This window comes from Oncorhynchus mykiss, chromosome 23 (assembly GCF_057628025.1).
Source record: "Oncorhynchus mykiss isolate SJ-2025 chromosome 23, ASM5762802v1, whole genome shotgun sequence".
NCBI classification, from domain to species: domain Eukaryota; kingdom Metazoa; phylum Chordata; class Actinopteri; order Salmoniformes; family Salmonidae; genus Oncorhynchus; species Oncorhynchus mykiss.
The window spans coordinates 25,182,926-25,203,929 of record NC_143044.1 but is presented as its reverse complement, the minus strand read 5'-3'; the positions used below and the strand labels follow the sequence as shown (position 1 = coordinate 25,203,929).

Here is a 21,004-nt window from a genome sequence, read left to right as displayed (position 1 = left end):
ATTAATTAGGCCCTAATCTATGGATTTCACATTACAGGGAATTGGTCACAGATACCTTAAAATAAATAAGGGCGTGGATCACAAACCTAGTCACTATCTGGTTTGACCACAAGCAGCGCGGACATCTTCGCATAGATTTGATCAGGCTGTTGATTGTGGTCTACGGAATGTGGTCCGTCTTATTCCAATGGCTGTGCAAAGTTGCTGGATATTGGTGGACCTGGAACACAGTCGTACACGTTGATCCAGAGAGTCCCAAACATTCTCAATTGGTGACAAATCTGGTGAGTATGCAGGCCATTAAAGAACTGGCACATTTTCAGCTTCCAGGAATTGTATACAGATCCTTGCGACATGAGGCCATGCATCATCATGCTGAAACATGAGGTGATAGCGGTGGATGAATGGCACAATGGGCCTCAGGATCTCGTCACGGTATATATGTGCATTCAACTTGACAAAGAAAAAATGCAATTGTGTTCGGTGCCCGTAGCTTATGCCTGCCCATACCATAACCCCACCATGGGGCACTCCGTTCACAAGGTTGATATCAGCAAACCGCTCGCACACACAACGTCATGCGTGCCATCTACCATCTGCCCAGTATAGTTGGAACTGTGATTCATCCGTGAAGAGCACACTTCTCCAGCGTGCCAGTGGCCATCAAAGGTGAGCATTTTCCCATTGAAGTCGGTTATGACGCCGAACTGCCATCAGGTCAAGACCCTGGTGAGGATGACGAGCACGCAGTTAAGCGAGTTTGTGCAAACCCACAGTTTCAGCTGCCCGTGCGGCTGGTCTCAGACAATCCCGCATGTGAAGAAGCCAGATTTGGAGGTCCTGGGCTGGAGTGGTTACACGTGGTCTGAAGTTGTGGGGCCGGTTGAACCTACTGCCAAATTGTCTTAAATGATGCTGGAGGCTGCTTATGGTAGAGAAATTAAAAAAATATTCTGTGGCAACAGCTCGGGTGGACATTCTTGCAGTCAGCATGCCAACCGCATGCTCCCTCAAAACTTCAGACATCTGTTGCATTGCCTTGTGTGACAAAACTGCACATTTTCGAGTGGCCTTTTGTCCCCAGCACAAGGTGCACCTGTGTAATGATCATGCTGTTTAAATCAGCTTCTTGATATGCCACACCTGTCAGGTGGATCAATTATCTTGTCAAAGGAGAAATGCTCACTAACAGGGATGTCAACCAATTTGTTCACATTTTACAGAAATACAGTAAGCTTTTTGTGCGTATGGAACATTTCTGGGATCTTTTATTTCAGCTCATGAAACGTGATCACGACTTTACATGTTGTGTTTATATTTTTGTTCAGTATATTTAAAGATAATCAAATTTAGATATTTTGTAGTTTTTTTTCCAACTATGTGCGTGTTTTCTATACCTGTTCGCTCCTCTCCCTGTAGGCTTTTTACAGATGCTCCCCACCCCTTGCCTGCAACCTTTCTAAATTTAGTGTACACTGCACTCACAACCTAAGTAGAATTATTGGTCTCAGCGTTTGGAACTGCCGATCTGTGGTCAAGAACGCTGAGTTCATCTCAGTCTATGCTGCTCTTCAGTCCCTAGACGTTTTGGCCATGACGGTGACATGGATCACCCCATAGAACACTGCTACTCCAGCTCCTCCCTGCCTACGTGTTCTGTCATAGTCCGAGACAGGGCTACTTATTTGTGGAGATACTCTTTTCTCCCTGACTCAGTTGTCTTGCTCCTCAATTGAATTCCATGCGGTCACTGTCACTTGTCCACTCAAGTTTAACATTGTGAGTTCCTCAATGAGTTTGACATTGTGATAAGCGCATTTCCTGACAACTGCTAACCGCTTTTCGTACTAGGTGACTTCTACCTCCCGATGTCTGCCATCGATTCATTTCTTTCCCCTACTTGGTCTTTTGATCTCACCATTTCCTAGTCCCCTGCCACTCAAGGCAGGCAATACTCTTGACCTCATCTTTACTAGAGACTGGTAGCCTACTAATCTCACTGCCCTCCCCCCCCCCCCCCCCCCCCCCAGGTCTCTTATCACTACTTTGTTTCCTTTTCTGTCTCCCTCTCCTCCAATCCTACCCACTCAGACCCTACCCAGATTGTCATGCGCCAACATAATATTCTCTCCCTTCTGCTAAATCCTTCTCCCTCCGTTCTCCTGATTCTGCCTCTTTGACCCTCCTCTCCTCCCTTTCCACATCCTATGACTCGCACTGTCTCCTTTCCTTCCGTCTCGGCCCTCCCCTCCTGTTCCATGGCTCATTGCAAGCGTACAGAAACGTCCGGGGGACCCATAATTTTTTCACTCCCTCCCCTCTACCTTGTCTTCCTCTGTATCCTCTGCTAAAACCACTTTCTATCACTGTAAATGTCAAGCTTCTTCTCCTTCTCATCCCTCCTTAATCCTCCACACGGATGATTTTGTCGACACTTTGAAAATAAGGTTGACAACATCCGCTCCTCATTCAATCAGCCTATTGAGTCCACTGGCCCCACTCCCACAGAACTACCCTATGTCTCGACCGCTTTCTCCCGTTTCCAGATTAAATCCTAAGACTAGTGAAGTCTGGCTGCCCAAGAACTTTCCCGCTTGACCCTGTTGACAACCCCACGATTCTCTGCAAATATCAAAGCAGTTACTCACTCCTGCAGGTTCATGCTCTACAACATCTGTAATGTACGACCCTGCCTCACACAGGAAGCGGCGCAGGTCCTAATCCAGGCACATGTCATCTCCTGTCTGGACTACTGAAACGAGCTGTTGGCTGGGATCCCTGCTTATGCCATCAAACCCCTACAAATTATCCAGAATTCTGCAGCCCGCCTGGTGTTCAACCTTCTTAAGTTCTCCCATGTCACTCCCCTCCTCCGCACACTCCACTGGCTTCCATTCGAAGCTCACTATAATCAAAACCTACACCCCAACCAGAGTACTCCATTCTGCCACCTCCGGTCCCTCCCAAAGGCCTTATGTGAACTAACACTCGCACTTTACTTTTTTCCTCCTTACTAGCTCTGACTTTGTTGATAGCTACTTTGAGGAAATATTTACTTACTATGACTGAGATATGTGGTTGTCCCACATACCTATCTTAAGACGAATGCACTAACTAAGTTGCTCTGGATAAGAGCATCTGCTAAATGACTAAAATGTAAATGTAGTGAGGCAAAATGTTAGATGTGAAACTCATTGCATGAATGAAAATAGGGTGAAAACAGGCTGACTCCTAACTTGAGATTCACATGACTAAGAGTAAATTATGTACTTGCGATTTTCACTGATATTTTACAATCGTTGATTTCAAGTTCGGATCTCACTAAACGTGCTAAAGAGATAAGTCAGTCAAACAGTAACCTACCTGAGCTGGACTTCTTAAGGCTTTTGCCAGTGAAGAAGTCATCCTCTTCATCATCATCGAACAGCCCCCCTCCTCCTCCCCCTAAAGAGGTCTTTCTAGGGGCTGATGTCTGGGTCTTGTTGGATTTGGCTAGACTGCCGTTCTCTCTGCCCTCCACTGAATCAGAGTTATTGGGAATGCCAAACAGGCTGTTCTCTATGGGAAAAGAGGAGGACAGGATAGATTCAGAGGATGATCTTCTCAATACCATTACAGAAATGTCAACATGTACTGTGTGTAGTCATGTTATGTAGCAGTATTTAGTTTGAATTGAACAAATTCCATTTCCATTTCAAAAGGGTAAGAGTGAATCTGTAGAGGCATACTGTCCTCAAGCCCCCCAAAATTGTTAGACAGTTATTACTGTTATAATCAATGTCATCTTTGAAAGGCCTTTGCTGTCCTTGGGGCATGTTTCTGTTACCTGGGAATATTGACACAGCCACTGAAGGAATCTTCTTAGCAGACTTGACAGGTTCTGGCAGAAACATAAGAGAAATACAAGTTCTGTAAACAGGTCCAAGTCTCAATACTGTCCAGGAAAAAGCATCTAAAAATTAACCTGTTGAGTCTATGGGGGCGCTATTTCATTATTGGATAAAAAAAACGTGTCAGTTTTAAGCGCAATATTTTGTCACGAAAAGATCGACTATGCATATAATTGGCAGCTTTGGAAAGAAAACAGTCTAACGTTTCCAAAACTGCAAAGATATTATCTGTGAGTGCCACAGAACTCATGCTACAGGCGAAACCAAGATGAAACTTCAAACAGGAAATTAGCAGAATTTCTGAAGCTCTGTTTTTCAATGTCTCCTTATATGGCTGTGAATGCACCAGGAACGAGCCTGCGCTTTCTGTCGTTTCTTCAAGATGTCTGCAGCATTGTGAGGTATTTGTAGGCATATCATTGGAAGATTGGCCATAAGAGACTACATTTTCCAGGGATCCGCCCGGTGTCCTTTGTCTAAATTGGTGCGTAATCTTCAGTTGCGGTCATTTTCTCCTGGGATTCAGGACAGAAAGCACACTTCCACGAACGATATATCATCGAAGAGATATGTGAAAAACACCTTGAGGATTGGTTCTAAACAACGTTTGCCATGTTTCAGTCGATATTATGGAGTTAATTTGGAAAAAAGTTTGCCGTTTTGATGACTGGATTTTCGGGGTTTTTTGCTAGTCAAACGTGACGCACCAAACGGAGCGATTTCTCCTAAACAAATAATCTTTCAGGAAAAACTGAACATTTGCTATCTAACAGAGTCTCCTCATTGAAAACATCTGAAGTTCTTCAAAGGTAAATGATTTTATTTGAATGCTTTTCTGTTTTTTGTGAAAATGTTGCCTGCTGAATGCTAATGCTAACGCTAAATGCTACACTAGCTAGCTACTGTTACACAAATGATTGTTTTCCTATGGTTGAGAAGCATATTTTGAAAATCTGAGATGACAGTGTTGTTAACAAAAGGCTAAGCTTGAGAGCTAGCATATTTATTTCATTTCATTTGCGATTTTCATGAATAGTTAACGTTGCGTTATGGTAATGAGCTTGAGTCTGTATTCACGATCCCGGATCCGGGATGGCTAAGTGCAACTGGTTGATGGTAACCCACGACAACTAAATTAGACACCATGACCACAGCCATTGTACAAAATTAACAACATTCTCAATTAATAACATGCCCAAACTGAGAGACATGGAAAGCTACTATTTGAACTTGCCCAACAAGAAATGTTGGTTTACAAAACATTTTGCTACAAAGTGCCCTAAATAAAAACGGTATTGTTGGGCAAGTTCAAATGTTAGTTGTAGGACCATTATTACCTGTGGCGTGAGCTGTGTTCCTGGTCTTCTCCTCTGCTACAGGCTGTTTCGGTGCATCAGAGAACAGATCCCCCTGGACAACAAACATATCATTAGGTCTGCTATGGATTGATTTAAATATAAATAAATAAATAAATAAATAAATATACACACACTCTCTCTCTTTGGGAGCCTTTAACAGGCCAGATAGATTTTGTTCTAACATATCAAATGAAATTACAATTGGTAAGTCACATTTAAAAATTAAGATATGGAAGCTACAAAAAGGCATTCAGGTGAGCATACTTCATCGTCATCATCAAACAGTCCTCTTCCTCCACTGAAGAGGCCTCCTTTCCCTCCGAACGGAGAGAAGTCCTCGTCCTCCAGCTTCGGCGGCCCAAACAACTCCTCACTTTCATCTTCAATAGCTACAACAACAAACAATCAGGTCTTTTGTCTACAAGAAACATATAAATATAAAAAAATATAAAAAATGGAATGTCATTTTATTATAAAATTACTTATAAAATGATATCCAATTCAGTTACTTTGAAGCGAGAATACCTCCACTGATGTTCTTCTGACTGAAGTGTTAGCTTAGCAGGGACAATATACACTGAGTGAACAAACATTCAGAACACCTGCTCTTTCCATGACAGACTAAACAGGTGTATCCAGACAAAAGCTATGATCCCTTATTGATGTCACTAGTTAAATCCAATTAAAATCAGTATAGATGAAAGGGAGGAGACAGGTTAAAGAAGGATTTTTAAGCCATTCTGAGGGTGAATGGGCAAGACAAAGGGTTTAGGTGCCTTTGAACAGGGTATGCCAGTTGGTACCAGGCATTGGAGTCAACATGAGCCAGCATCCCTGTGGAACACTTTCGTCACCTTGTAGAGTCCATGCCACGATGAATGAGGGCAAGGGGGGGTGAAACACAATATTAGGAAAGTGTTCCTAATGTTTGGTATACTCAGTGTAATTGGATGCATGGAGTGTGAGATTAGGTGCTTGTTCACGACGCAAAGTAACGGAAACCCTCCTTTACATAAGTGAGTGAATGAATGTCCTACCCTGTGGCCTCTCAGTCTTGGGCTCTTTCTTTGTTTTACTCTTCTTCTTAGAGGCAGACGATAATGCTTCATAGAGGTGACATGGGAAAGGAAACATGAGCATGCATATGCAGAACAATAATGAAGTGAAACATCTATGTACTCTTGTAATTCGCAAAGACAAACATGTTCTGCTGTATGGCATCACATTTGATGTATGGCCTACATAAACTGAAAACACATCTTCAAGTCTATATGGAGCAAACAGTGATGATACGATTCAAACAGGGAGGAAAGATGATTGACTTTAGGTGTGCCAAACGGTTTCTGTATACAAATTAGGGCCTGGTGTTTTGCTCAATCACATAACATAGCAAGATTTTATCCTGTATTTTAAGCATGAATTGAGAATTACAATAAAAATTGAAGCAATTGTCTGAGGATGATGCTGGACCATCTGACAAAAAAAGGAAACAAGTGGGCAAGGCAATAAGTTATCTATAGCAGAAACACACTGGTACCCAGGCTAGTAGAGAAGATCATACAGAAACAGGGAGTGTGTGCAGGGCCGGCCCGCCCATCAGGCAGGATTAGAGCGGCAGATTGACAAGGGCAGTATTTTCCGAGCTAAACTGACCAAGACGCACCCACTTTGACGAAGACAGGGGTGCACAATATCTATCTTGTCCATGCCCAGAGCGCCTCTCCACTGCTGCTGTTGGAGAGACGCAGCGGCACTCCACCAAAGCTCCGTCAATTTTCCAACAAGTAGAGTGTCTACAGCCTCTAGCGCCCTATCAAATAGCAATGTGCTTCGATGTGAATATTAATTAACATGTTAACACACCATATCCTACAAACAGGACAGGTCAAAATACAATTTTCCAACAGGTAGAGTCTCTATAGCCCTGGCAGATGGCCTTGCCCCTAAAATGATTCAAATTCTATTTTGCGGGTATAGTAGGAGGGCGGGATGTTTTTTTGTCTAGCCTAGGGCGGCTTATACGCCATTACTTAAATCTATAAGAAAGTAGAACTATAGGAAATCTAAGATGTGTCAAATAAATTATATCCATCTCAGGGCTCCAGCTATGCATTTGGCTTGCTAGCTAAGTGGCTATATGTCAAGATGAAGCTTATTGGTTACAGCAGAGACGTTCAATCCCCTCCTGTTGCCTAAATTGTTTTGTGCGTTAAAATTTAAAAAATACCTTTTTATTTTTTTAAATATGTTACATTCAGTAATATTGTATGGTACAGAAACGGTATGAAAATCTGGATACTGCCCAACTTTAGTGTTGAACAGTTTGAAATACAGGTCATCATAGCTGCGGGAACTACCCCATGATAAATCATAATTTATTATAAAAATATTTTTTAAATGTGTGCGCACTGGACCTTTATGACTCCTGTATGATCAGACATAAATAGTAGTCAGCAGCACAGGGAAAACACTCTCTCTCTGCAGCCATGCAGGTTATATCAAGTCAACTTACATGTGCGATCTCCCTCCGGCTTGCTGATAGGTTCCCCTTTAATTCTGGCAGCCAGCTCATCAGCAAAGGATGATGGTCCTGTGTTCTGAATGTGACACAAAGACTTACGTAAAAGAGAGGTGGAATAGAACATTTCATATTCATGCAAGGGGACATGTAAACATGCAATTAACTAACATGTTATATTCCCTTAAGTCATAGCAATGTTGACTTACCTGGATAAATAAAGGTTGTAATATTTAATACATTACCGGTTTGTAATAATGTTAGTATCATTATCCAGCAGTAAACTTTAATCACAAGCATACCGTTATGCACTCATCATCGTCGTCGTCATCATCTTTGTCCGATTCTCCGAATATGTCTGATTCTTCCCCCTCGTCGTCATCACTCAACATGGACGACTTCTGCAGAAGAAATCATTCAATGTCATCCATGCTGTTGCAAATTGCATTTACATTCCTGACTAAGATAAGAGAGTCCTCTAAATGACTAAAATGTCATCATTACCATTGTCACCATAAACAATAGCATTCTTATGGCCAGTGTCCAGTGTAGGTCCAGTGCACACTTTTCTGTTGTTTCGTCTTTGATTAAATTGGCAAATACCCTAATCATCCCTTGTCAGAATTATTCACAGAGATACAATCCTGTGCGTGTGTTATTGTTATCGCAAAGATATCCACCAACTCTGGGTTTGAACGTTGACCCTGACAGTCAAGAGTGAAATTGTCCTCACCTTCTTAATGCTGCTTGGCCCCTCCTCGTCCTGGTCAAAGTCTTCGTCTGACTGCTGTTCACAAACACCACAGGGATAATACAATTATCTGAATCAAATAGAATTTTCTGTATTTTCACCTCGTTTGGATCAAGATTTTAAATTATGCCAACTTTACGCTCTAAAAAACATCTGTTTCTTTCTGAATGAGTAGAGAAAAAAAGTCTTACATCAGCATCTTTGCCATCTTCGCTGTCGATAACACTGTCCCGATCGCTGTCGATTGATATTTCTGTATAGTAAAAAAAAAAGAAAAAAAGTTTCACAAAAAATACATGACAGAGGTTCTTCGACAGAGGTTACTCTTCCCAGCAGGGGTTGGAACCAGTTCTGGGAAGAGAAACGAAAATCGGAAAAGAACAAAATTTTTCAGGGAACAGAATCAGAACCGGGAACGAAAGTGACCTATACTTATCTTGAAACAGAACAGTTAATTTAAAAGTATGGGAACCAGTTAAAGTTATTTTACGTTGCGGGCATTTTTTTTGGAGACCCACAAAAAAACAGAACAAAAGCACCTATACAAAGCCCTCCCTCTGTCAATCAGTAATTTCTTCCAGTGTCTGGCTGCCAGCTGAGAATCTTTGAAGTGTGCGTTACAAGCATGATTCAAAAGATAAGGAGAGGGATTTTTAATTCGAGAAGAATGGATTCACTTTTCAAAGCTAGTTAGGGATACTATATTTATCGCATTGGATTTATTAACTACAAAACATTTAAAAGGTGTTATTAATTCTGGTGCTGCTCTTCACGCACAAGATTGTTAGCTAGCAAAGCAAACTTTAAAGTTCGAAGACATTCAAAGTTCTTCCATAGAAGCCCTCCTCCATATGTATAATTACAGGGCTAATTCAGATAATGCATGTCATCACAAGAACCCAAGCGATTCAATCTAAGGCTCCGCTCCTCCTCCACCCATCCTCAAAACTGCACCCTATAGTTGTCTTTCCATCATGCATTTAAACATCTCACTGAGCTATAGCTTGCCTGCTCCATAGCAAGCTGCTCTATCAGCACTGCATGATTGGGGAAGTAATTTAATGTTGAGCTAAATGTAAAAAAGTATGATTTCAGAGGTTTAAAAAGGAACATAAAGGAACAATATAAACCAGTACTTTTTGGGGGTTTGAACCGGTTCAGAACTTTATTTTACTGGTCGGACCTGTGGAACGGAACAAAAAAAAACAATACAATTTCATTTCCAACCACTGCTTCCCAGTACGTGGAAGAAGCGTATTGTGATGCTCTCCAAACTGTGCCAAAAGTTGCTGGGCAAAAGTGTGAAAACTGCTTTGTTACATGTAGAACCACATGTACCCCTAAAGCAAAAATGATCAAACATTCTGTGATGCAGCACTGGCATTGTTTATAAACTAATAAAAACTTGCTAGAGCAAGCATTAACTCTGGCTCCAAACAAACCCTCCTTGCGCCTCTCAGAAATGGCAATCATCCCTGTGGCAATTGCGCACAGAGTAAAGTAAAAAACCCTGACTTTAGACACCCTCGGTCTGGTAAAAGGTTTAACGTTAAAGGCTTTATTACATGTAACACTATGAATGTTAATTGCATCTTACGTTGCCCATGTGATATGGCCATAACATTTTTATTGACGAGTTCATCTGACTTTGAGAAAGTAGACAAAGGGCTTCATTGCCAAAATCCTGAAGTATCCCTTTAAGCAAAGAATTAGTGAGCATAAGAGCACTATAAGGCATAATGATGACAATTACCCTGTTGCCTGCCACTTGAAGAAAATGTTCAGTGTCTTTACGTTTTCAGGGTATTAAAAAAGTTAAACTTTCACGGAGAGGAGATAGCGCTGCCGCTATCAAGGAGCGGGAAACTAATCCGCAAGCTTATAAAAAATCCCACGACGCCTTCGACGAACCATCAAACAAGAAAAGCATCAATACAGGACTAAGACCGGCTCTGACGCTCGTCGATTGTGGATTACAGGGAAACACACCCACGAGCTGCCCAGTTACGCAAACCTACGTGACGAGATAAATGCTTCCTATGCTCACTTTGAGGAAAGCAACGCTGAACCATGCATAAGAGCACCAGCTGTTCCGGACGACTTTGTGATCAAGCCAATGTAGCTAAGACCATTAAGTTATTTGGGACTGGGGGGCAGTATTGAGTAGCTTGGATGAATAAGGTGCCCAGAGTAAACTGCCTACTACTCAGGCCCAAAAGCTAGAATATGCATATCATTTGATATGGATAGAAAACAAAAGTTTCTAAAACTGTTTGAATGATGTCTGTGAATATAACAGAACTCATGTGGCAGGCAAAAACCTGAGAAAAAAATCTAACCAGGAAGTGAGAAATCTGAGGTTTGTAATTTTTCAAGTCATTGCCTATCCAATATACAGTCTATGGGGTCATATTGCACTTACTAAGGCTTCCACTAGATGTTAACAGTCTTTAGAACCTTGTTTCAGGCTTCCACTGTGAAGGGGGAGAGAATAAGAGCTGTTTCAACCAGGTGTCTGGCAGAATGCCATGAGCTCAGTCAGGCGCGCGACCGTGAGATGTAGCTGCATTCCTTTTCCTTTCTAAAGACAAAGGAATTGCCCGGTTGACACATTATTGAAGATTTATGATAAAAACATCCTAAAGATTGTTTGACATGTTTCTACAAACTGTAATGGAACTGTTGTCTGAACTAAGTGCCTGTGCCGTGTGAATTTGTATTTGTGAACTAAACGCACAAACAAAAAGGAGGTATTTGGACATAAATTATGGACTTTATGGAGAAAAAAAAAACATTTATTGTGGAACTGGGATTCCTGGGAGTGAATTCCGATGAAGATCATCAAAGGTAGGTGACTATTTAGAACGCTATTTCTGAGTTTTGCGACACCTCTCCTTCTTTGGAAAATGGCAGTATGTTTTTGTGACTACGCGCTGACCTAACATAATCGCAAGGTGTGCTTTCGCCGTAAAGCCTTTTTGAAATCAGACACTGTGGTTGGATTAACGAGAAATTTATTTTTAAAATGATGTATAATACTTGTATGTTTGAGGAATTTTAATTATGAGGTTTCTGTTGTTTTGAATTTGGCACCCTGCAATTCCACTGGCTGTTGTTGAGGTGGGGCGCTAGTGTCCCACATATCCCAGAGAAGTTAAACAGGTTAACATTCACAAGGCCGCAGGATCATACAGATTACCAGGATGTGTACTCAGAGCATTCGCTGACCAGCTGGCTTCACTGACATTTTTTTTATTTCTCCTTGACCCAGTCTAACACCTACAGTTGAAGTTGGAAGTTTACATAAACTAGTTTTAATGAAGCCAACCTAAGTGTTTCATCCACTCCACAAATTTCTTGTTAACAAACTATAGTTTTGACAAGATGGTTAGGACATCTACTTTGTGCATAACACAAGTCATTTTTCCAACAATTGTTTAAAGACAGATTATTTCACTTATAATTCATTGTAACACAATTCCAGTGGGTCAGAAGTTTACATACACTAAGTTAACTGTGCCTTTAAACAGCTTGGAAACCCCCAGAAAATGATGACATGATTTTAGAAGCTCCTGATAGGCTAGTTGACATCATTTGAGTCAATTGGAGGTGTACCTGTGGATGTATTTCAAGGCCTACCTTCAAACTCAGTGCCTCTTTGCTTGACATCATGGGAAAATCAAAAGAAAACAGCCAAAACCTCAGAAAAATAATTGTACACCTTCACAAGTCTGGATCATCCTTGGGAGTAATTTCCAAACACCTGAAAGCACGACATTCATCTGTACAAACAATAGTACGCAAGTATAAACACCATGGAACCACACAGCTGTCATACCGCTCAGGAAGAAGAAGCGTTCTGTCTCGTAGAGATAAACATACCTTGGTCCAAAAAGTGCAAATCAATCCCAGAACAACAGCAAAGGACCTTGTGAAGATGCTGGAGGAAACAGGTACAATAGTATCTATATCCACAGTAAAACGAGTCCTATATCGACATAACCTGAAAGGCCGCACAGCATGGGAGAAGCCACTGCTCCAAAACTGCCATAAAAAAAGCCAGACTACGGTTTGCAACTGCACATGGGGACAAAGATCGTACTTTTTGGAGAAATGTCCTCTGGTCTGATGAAACAAAAATAGAACTGCTTGGCCATAATGACCATTGTTATGTTTGGAGGAAAAGGGGGGAGGCTTGCAAGCTGAAGAACACCATCCCAACCGTGAAGCACGGGGTGGCAGCATCATGTTGTGGGGGTGCTTTGCTGCAGGAGGGACTGGTGCACTTCACAAAATAGATGGCATCATGAGGGAGGGAAATTATGTGGATAAATTGAAGCAACATCTCAAGACATCAGTCAGAAAGTTAAAGCTTGGTCGCCAATGGGTCTTCCAAATGGACAACGACCCCAAGCATACTTCCAAAGTTGTGGAAAAATGGCTTAAGGACAACAAAGTCAAGGTATTGGAGTAGCCATCACAAAGTCCTGACCTCAATCCAATAGAACATTTGTGGGCAGAACTGAAAAAGCGTGTGTGAGTAAGGAGGACTACAAGCCTTACTCAGTTACACCAGCTCTGCCAGGAGGAATGGGCCAATATTCCCCCAACTTGTGGAAAGCTTGTGGAAGGCTACCTGTAACATTTGACCCAAGCTAAACAATTGAAAGGCAATGCTAATTTAGTGCATGTAAACTTCTGACCACCTGGGAATGTGATGAAAGAAATAAAAGCTGAAATAATTCACTCTACTATCATTCTGACATTTCACATTCTTAAAATAAAGTGGTGATCTAACTAGCCTACGACAGGTAATTTTTACTAGGATTAAATGTCAGGAATTGTGAAAACCTGACTTTAAATGTAATTGTCTAAGGTGTATATAAACTTCTGACTTCAACTGTACATGTTTCAAGCAGACTACCATAGTCCCTATGCTCAAGAACACTAAGGTAACCTGCCTAAATGAATATTGTTCCGTAGCACTCACAACTGTAGCCATGAAATGCTTTGAAAGGTTGGTCATGGCTCAAATCAATACCATCATCCTAGACACCCTGGACCCACTCCAATTCGCATACTGCCACAACAGATGCACAGATGACGCAATCTCTATTGCACTACACACTGCCCTCTCCCACTTGGAAAAGATGAACACCTACGTAAAAAGCTGTTCATTGAATGCTGAGCTGTAGTCAACACCATTGTGCCTTCCAAGCTCAATTAACTAAGGACCCTAGGACTGGACACATCCCTCTGCAACTGGATCCTTGACTTCCTGACGGCCGCCCCCAGGTAGTGGGTAGGCAGCAACACATCCGCCACTCTGACCCGCAACACGGGGGCCCCTCAGGGGTGCATGCTTAGTCCCCTCCTGTAATCCCTGTTCACCCACGACTGATTTGCCACACACGACTCCAACACCATCCTTAAGTTTGTAGACGGTGGTAGGCCTGATCACCGACGACGGTGTGGTACCAGAACAACAACCTCTCCCTCAATATCAGCAAGACAATGGAGCTGATCGTGGACTACAACAAACGGATTCACATCTACCAGGCTGTAATGGAGCGGGTCGAGAGATTAAAGTTCCTCAGTGTGCATATAACTAAGGGTCTATCATGGTCGGCACACCAACTAAGTCATGAACAGGGCATGACAACACCTCTTCCCCTTCAGGAGACTAAAAATATTTGTCAGGGGCCCTCAGATCCTCATAAAAGAATCCTCATCTACAGCTGCGCAACCAGAAAAAAAACTTTAATGTTAGCTAAGTGGCTAACATTAGCTTGCAAGATCAAGCTTCTCGGATTAAGATCCCTGCTGTCTAATATTTGTTTTGTGCATGCTGCAAACTGCGTTTTGAAATACTTGCATTAGCTGGTTTGTCTGTCTTAGTAGTGAATGTTTGTATGCGCTCATTATCATTTACCTAGCATCCACTATGGTGGTTCCGTAGTACTTGTTAACATTTTGTGAGCATTCTAGTAAGTAAAGTATATATATATTTAAAATGTTTACTTTCGCAAAATAAAAGAGCTCCCTACCATCTAGGACCTCTATACCAGGCGGTGTCAGAGGAAGACCCTAAAAATTGTCAAAGACTCCAGCCACCCTTGTCATAGACTGTTCTCTCTGCTACCGCACGGCAAACTGTACAAGTCTGGAGCCAAGACATGAGGGCCATGCTTTAATATGGTTCCCCCTAACCCCTAGCTTTATGTGGTTCCTGTCATTTATGACTTTTCTTTAGCCTGAGGATTTTCCTGGTCTTAAAAAAAAAAGAAGAAAAGAAATGTGTTTATGCATTATGTAAAAAGGTATAAAAATAAATGAACTGTCAAAAATATACTGAAACGAAAAAATATAAACTGTCTCGAAGTCTTTGAACTTTTGCTCATCATGTCTGATTGCATTGACGCACGTTGCCTATATGTGGTCTCTGTCATGTGTTTTGTATGCTCTGATGAAGGTCTGCCGACCAAAAGCGCAGCCTAAATAAATAGAAAATTGTGCATTGATCCGGAGTGTGCAGAGAATTATTTTCATTACGAAAAAATACATGAGAAACAATAATGTTACACAAGAAACACAATGCTTGGAAGAGAGTATTGAACACTAACAATATAAACACATGCTAAGAAAATACACAGACTTTCTTTCAGTAGAAATAGTATATTAAGAAAAGAGTTGAAGTGACCTACCTTCACTGGAAAGGTCTCCCAGTCCTACGTCGTCTTGCTCCATAAAAAGTTGAGAGCCAATAAGATACGGTAAAGGCCTGTCCACATACAGGTCCTACAGACACAGCGAGAGGTGGGTTGGAGAAAGAGAGAGGGAGAAGAAAGCAGACAGAGATAACATTGGTCAACACGGACAGAACCATTCAAATGTTCCTCAAAAACACCCCTTTTACATCAACAATTGTCACAAAGTAGTTATTACGACCTAGACCCAAAAGAGAAATCTGAAGCACAGTGGCAAGGAAAGATTAGCCAGGGAAGAAAACTTGAGAGGAACCAGACTCAGAGGAGTGCCAATCATCCCTTAGATGTACTGGATAGGTATTAATTAGGGGTGTAACAGTTAACCAAAACCAACATTTCGGTACGGATTGCAGTTTTGGGGGAAAGGATTGGTTAGGTTTCGGAAATGCCAACAGTTACTGTAGTTAATTTTGGTTGACTTACGAAAACACGAAGTGTTGGTATTCCTGATTACATATACACTACATGGCCAAGAACATTTAATTCCAAATTTATGGGCATTGATATGGAGTTAGCCCCCCCTTTGCTGCCTTAACAGCCTCCACTCTTCTGGGAAGGCTTCCCACAAGATGTTGGAACATTGCTGTAGCGTTAAGATTTCCCTTCACTGGAACTACAGGGCTTAGCCCGAACCATGAAAAACAGCCCCAGACCATTATTCCTCCTCCACCGAACTTTACAGTTGGCACTATGCATTGCGGCAGGTAGCGTTGTCCTGGCATCAGCCACACCCAGATTTGTCAGTTGGAATGCCAGATTGATCACTCCAGAGAACGGGTTGACTGCTCCAAAATCCAATGGCAGCGAGCTTTATACCACTCCAGCTGACGCTTGGCATTGTGCCTGGTGCTCCTAGACGTTTCCACTTCACAATAACAGCACTTACAGTTAACCGGGGCGGCTCTAGCAGTGCAGAAATTTTACAAACTGACTAGTTGGAAAGGTGGCATCCTATGACGGTGCCATGTTGAAAGGCACTAAGCTCTTCAGTACGAGCCAATGTTTGTCTATGGAGATTGCATGGCGGTGTGCTTGATTTTGTACACCTGTCAGCAAAGGGTGTAGCCGAATCCACTAATTTGAAGCGGTGTTAACATACTTTTGGCCATTTAGTGTATGATTAGGAGTCATATAATTAAGCAATAAGGCACCAGGGGGTGTGGTATATAGCCAATATACCACTGCTAAGGGCTGTTCTTAAACTCGAGCTGTGGTATGTTGGTCATATAACACAAACCCCTGAGGTGAATTATTGCTATTATAAACTGGTTACCAACGTAATTAGAGCAGTAACAAGAAACGTTGTCATACATGTGGTATACAGTCTGATAAACCACTGTCAGCCAATCAGCACTCAGTGCTCGAACCACCCAGTTTATAATACCCGATAAGAGCACAATCAGGAATACCACACGTTGTATTTTCTTAACTGAAAACACACGATTGCTCATCAACAACACTAAAATAAAGTGCAATATGTGTGTGAAATCAATATGTAAACATTGCTCGGACATTGTATAGGCCTATGCTATAATGTTTTCTAACCAAGAGAAAAATATGCGCACTTGTGTGACTCTCAAAGGGGGTGTGTCTGTAGCACTGTCCTTCACATTTCCCACTCAGGTGTAACGTGACGGGCTGTCACTGTTAAGTAGCTCTCTGAAGCCCTGGAGGTCCATCCATATGTAGTAAGCGGAACACTGGAAGGAATTGGCCAATTCTTTGACATCTTCTACTTTAGCTTTCTTATATAGAATGGGTACTACCTGTTTGATGAAATGGGTGCAAAAGCGCGATGTTCGTAATGTGGCTAGAGCATTTTCACGAGGTGTTAAAACCCCCTATTCTTCTCAACCACCAAGAATGGGCGCATATTCACGGCTATAAACATACCTAATCGCCCTTGTAATTTCTTTGGCCAGGTCAGAATCAGCTGCGAAGAGCTGCTTGAATACAGAGGGAAGACAAAGTTGTGTTGTTGGTTTATTTTTCCTCCGGTGGTAGGAATACTGGGGTGAAGTTTGCATAAATGTGTCAACGTGTTTGAGGTGATGGCAGCTACATAGGCCATTCTCGTTGAGCAGTGGCAACATACTCTCTCTGTCCATCGCCGTTGTAATCTACTGGAAGGCCAAAACGTTCCCAAACTGGAAACGATGGAGAATCCTCCTGGTTTGTCGACCCCACCATTAGCCATCATACAGAACAAGTTTCCGGCTGTGCCTCACAAAAGGACAGTTTGAAATGAGCCAATAAAGACATTAATTTTGATTACAACATGCCCATAGACTCTAGTTGTTTTAACAGAATAGCGTGAAATGTTTTTTCAGCTCAGATTTACTCAAGAGGCATACAACATAGCATAGGTTAGGTAGGGAAGGAATAGGTAGGCCTAGGTCTTTATGTATTAATTCGGATTCACAGTGAGGACTAAACCAAGGTCCCTGTACCGAACGGTTCGGTACGAATACACGTATTACACCCCTAGTATTAATCCTAACATGATATCTGCAGGCATAAGTAACTTGAATTTCATCTGTAATCCTGTATGTTTCCAGATGATTCCACCCTCACCTTGGGCTCTAGTATTGGCTCCACTCTGTCTGTGGCCTCCTCGTCCTCCGAGTCAGAGTTTCCTGCTTTGATGTCCAATTGTTCAAAGGCAGAGTCTAGCACCCTCAGACCGAAGTTCACTGCTTCCTGGACCTTAGGGATAAGCTCAGCTTCCTTCTGCTCACGAGTCTTTTCCTGGGGGGGAATTGAATTTAACATTAACTCGAGGGAGGAAATTAAGATGTTATGTGTAGACCTGTGACATCACAAAAAACGACATTCCCGGGAAGGAGCAGGTATATTATTTACCAGTTCAGGTTGTCTCTCCAAGGCCTCAGCCTTTGGCACTGGCTCCTCCACCTCCTCATCATACACTCTCTGAGGTCAACAAACACAAAGATCAGTAACATCACACAATCAATATAAAAATGAGTTAGAATCAAACATAAGACCCTCTGTGATATAGTCAGCAAACAGCGGAGCCACCATCAGTAACCACAAGATTAAATACAAGAGGACTCAGTTCCTCAGTCCCAGGGGGATGACTTCCACATTTTCCTTACCATGTAACACGATTAATATTTTCTTAATTAGGTTAAAAGCTTGATACATTTCAAAAGGTCTGGGAAATGTCAAACACAGCACAACCATCATCTAAAGAAGAGGGGCACCTAGCTCAACAGAGGAACAAGATATGGGTTGTGTTCATTTAGGCACACCAAAGTCAAATTAAAGAAATAAAAAATATATATAACAAAGCATCTTAGAGTAGGAGTGCTGATCTTAGATCTGTTAAATTACTCTTACTCATTATGAACTAAAAGCTAAACTGATCCTAGATCAGTACTCCTACTCAGAAGCTTTGTGGACACGGTCCCATGACAAGACTCTGTTTCAGTCCATTTTCTTCCGTTAAAATTATCTAACATACACAACCATGGTATTTCCTGTTCACACCACAACATACATTTTCAATGAACTGTGTGTTGGAGAGCATGAGGAAGTCGTTGAAGACAGTATGCAGGCAACAGTCTGTGGCCTTCGTGTCCCTGATCAGTCCATCCAGCTGCTTCTCTATCTCATGAGTCTTTGACAGCATTCTCTGGGAGAAGTCTTGCAGGAACAGGAAGAGCTGTGGAGGAGATGAAACATTGGTTTCATCTTCATCTATTCAATAGTGTATCTGATTGTCCACAAGCAGCCATTGTGTTTGGCCCTAAAATAAATAGTTAGTAATGCATTCACATGGAAGAGATCATGTTTACAATGCTGTGCGATTCCTCTACCCATAATATGTAGATTAAGAGGATTACACATTGCTGAATGCAGACAAAACAGGCAGGTAATCAGAGACTGAATAATAACTCAGGAGATACTAGCCTAAATGAAGGTCATAAACAAATGCCAATTAGCCTACCCCTGAGTCTGCAGCCAGGGACCAGTTGGCGCTGGTCTGTCGCATTTCTTCCAGGGTCCAGGGTCTCTCCCACACCTGGCCATCCTCTCCGGCGTGGTTGCTCTGGCTGGGGACATTCGCCATGCCATCTGGCAACCCGCTCATCTGAAACAATATTTGGGGCTTGTTCAAAGGTAATAAACAGGAGAAAACATTTGAAACGGGGGTTCAGCGTGGCAATTGCAAAAACCTATTATTTTGCAAAAAGTTTCGCCTGTTGTAAACTGTTTACTACAAACGGAAAACTAAAGTTTCTATTGGATAAATTCAGTTAAGTCCTTCCCCGTTTCGTTCGCTTCCGTTTGGTTCTTAAACGATAAACGGTTTCCGTTGCAAGACGTAATGAATAAATTACATTCCTGATCTGTCGAAAATAACCCCAAATTATAACTTATTAATAGCGACAGACATGTATTGGCAAATGCGAGCATAAAATGAGCTGCCACCACCGGCCTCTTTCTTGCATGCATGCCAGATTAGCTAGTTAACAAACTACGAACACAGCAGTGCAAAAATGTTTCTTTGGGAAGTCACAATCTTTCGCAAAATGTTATTTGGAATGATAGTTAGTTGAGTGAATGTTTATGCACCTCCTGACACTGGCTTGTTAAAGTCAAAGATATGTATAAACCCGTCTATATGTGTTATCACACGAGCTAACAGTTAGCTAGCTAACGTTAGCTAGGCAGTTTGAGAGCCTACTCTCGCACTTACATGGATCTTCTTATTAAACTCACCTTAGTTACTGTTGGCAAATGTTGTCCACGATAGTAAAATATGAGCCCAAACCAAACGACGTGAAAAGAGAATCGATTATGCTAAACTCGACCGTTTCCTCATTGGGCTTCTGACAGGTCGGCCATGTTCTGTCTGTCTGGAGACAATCAGCTGACCGCAGTCACCTGACTAATGTGGCGGGGTAACACCAACGCAATACCACATAACATTCTCTAACGTGATCAATACATTATGTTGGATGTCAATAATACACAACAGCCACGTAGCCACGGGTGGGCCTGGGTCACCCACCAGGGAGCCAAGCCCACGCAATCAGATTGAACAAAAAAAGCTCTCTACCTGTCAGTGTTCCCGAACGGGACATTATTTGTCTTTTTACCGAAACATGCAAACACCATCAGATAGAATTCATAGCTAGCAGTGCACTGTAAAAAAAAATATATATAATAATCCAAGAAGGCTCAAGGTCATTGGCCACAGATAAAATGACGTCACTTCACGTTATATCTACCTAGCTTTGATTGGACTGATCATGTCAACATACACACTTTCAAAATTTTAGCATAAAATTATGATAATCTACTGGCAAATCATTTTCAATCTTTCTCATATGAAGATAAATTATAGAGCCATTGGACATTACACAATACACATTAAATTGGAAATCGCAAATTCAACAATGAGTGGTTTGGAAGGAATCAGTGGCTAACTGCAAGCATTGCAAAACAATCACTAGCCTGCTATTCAGTGGAGTGCGTGTGTGGTCCAAGTCTGGGTTTTAAGGGTCTCTTTTTCAAGATTAAAAGGGGAAACATTCAACATTGGCCATGCTGTCAATCCAGCATGACTTCTTCTGCTTTCAAAAGAACTGGAGATTTGGAATTGGGAAATCTCAGATTTCGGAAATCCCAGCTCCGACTGGGAAAATACGTTTTGAACGTCATCCAACTCGAAATTCCAAGTCAGGAACTAG

At 41.9% G+C, this 21,004-nt stretch overlaps 1 protein-coding gene across 21 annotated transcripts in view; it reads right to left on the bottom strand.

Moving 5' to 3' along the window:
• Positions 1-20,458, bottom strand: part of washc2c (WASH complex subunit 2C) — a 33,390-nt gene extending 12,932 nt beyond the window's left edge. For 15 of the 21 annotated variants that reach the window (XR_016491013.1, XR_016491015.1, XR_016491014.1 and 12 more), the window contains exons 1-15: positions 20,031-20,458; positions 19,255-19,398; positions 18,805-18,969; positions 18,147-18,215; positions 17,859-18,032; positions 15,222-15,315; positions 8,709-8,770; positions 8,500-8,553; positions 8,069-8,167; positions 7,761-7,845; positions 6,286-6,351; positions 5,513-5,637; positions 5,228-5,300; positions 3,827-3,880; positions 3,364-3,558 (exon numbers count right to left, since the gene is read on the bottom strand). Coding sequence is in view for 17 of the 21 variants with exons in the window: in XM_021580826.3 (XP_021436501.3) it covers positions 3,364-3,558; positions 3,827-3,880; positions 5,228-5,300; positions 5,513-5,637; positions 6,286-6,351; positions 7,761-7,845; positions 8,069-8,167; positions 8,500-8,553; positions 8,709-8,770; positions 15,222-15,315; positions 17,859-18,032; positions 18,147-18,215; positions 18,805-18,969; positions 19,255-19,398 (1,459 nt within the window). In the remaining 4 variants the exon portion in view is untranslated. The remainder of the gene's footprint in view (positions 1-3,363; positions 3,559-3,826; positions 3,881-5,227; positions 5,301-5,512; positions 5,638-6,285; positions 6,352-7,760; positions 7,846-8,068; positions 8,168-8,499; positions 8,554-8,708; positions 8,771-15,221; positions 15,316-17,858; positions 18,033-18,146; positions 18,216-18,804; positions 18,970-19,254; positions 19,399-20,030) is intronic. The other 6 variants (XR_016491016.1, XM_090217168.1, XM_090217172.1 and 3 more) reach the window with 1 other exon arrangement.
• Positions 20,459-21,004: the final 546 nt, after the last annotated feature.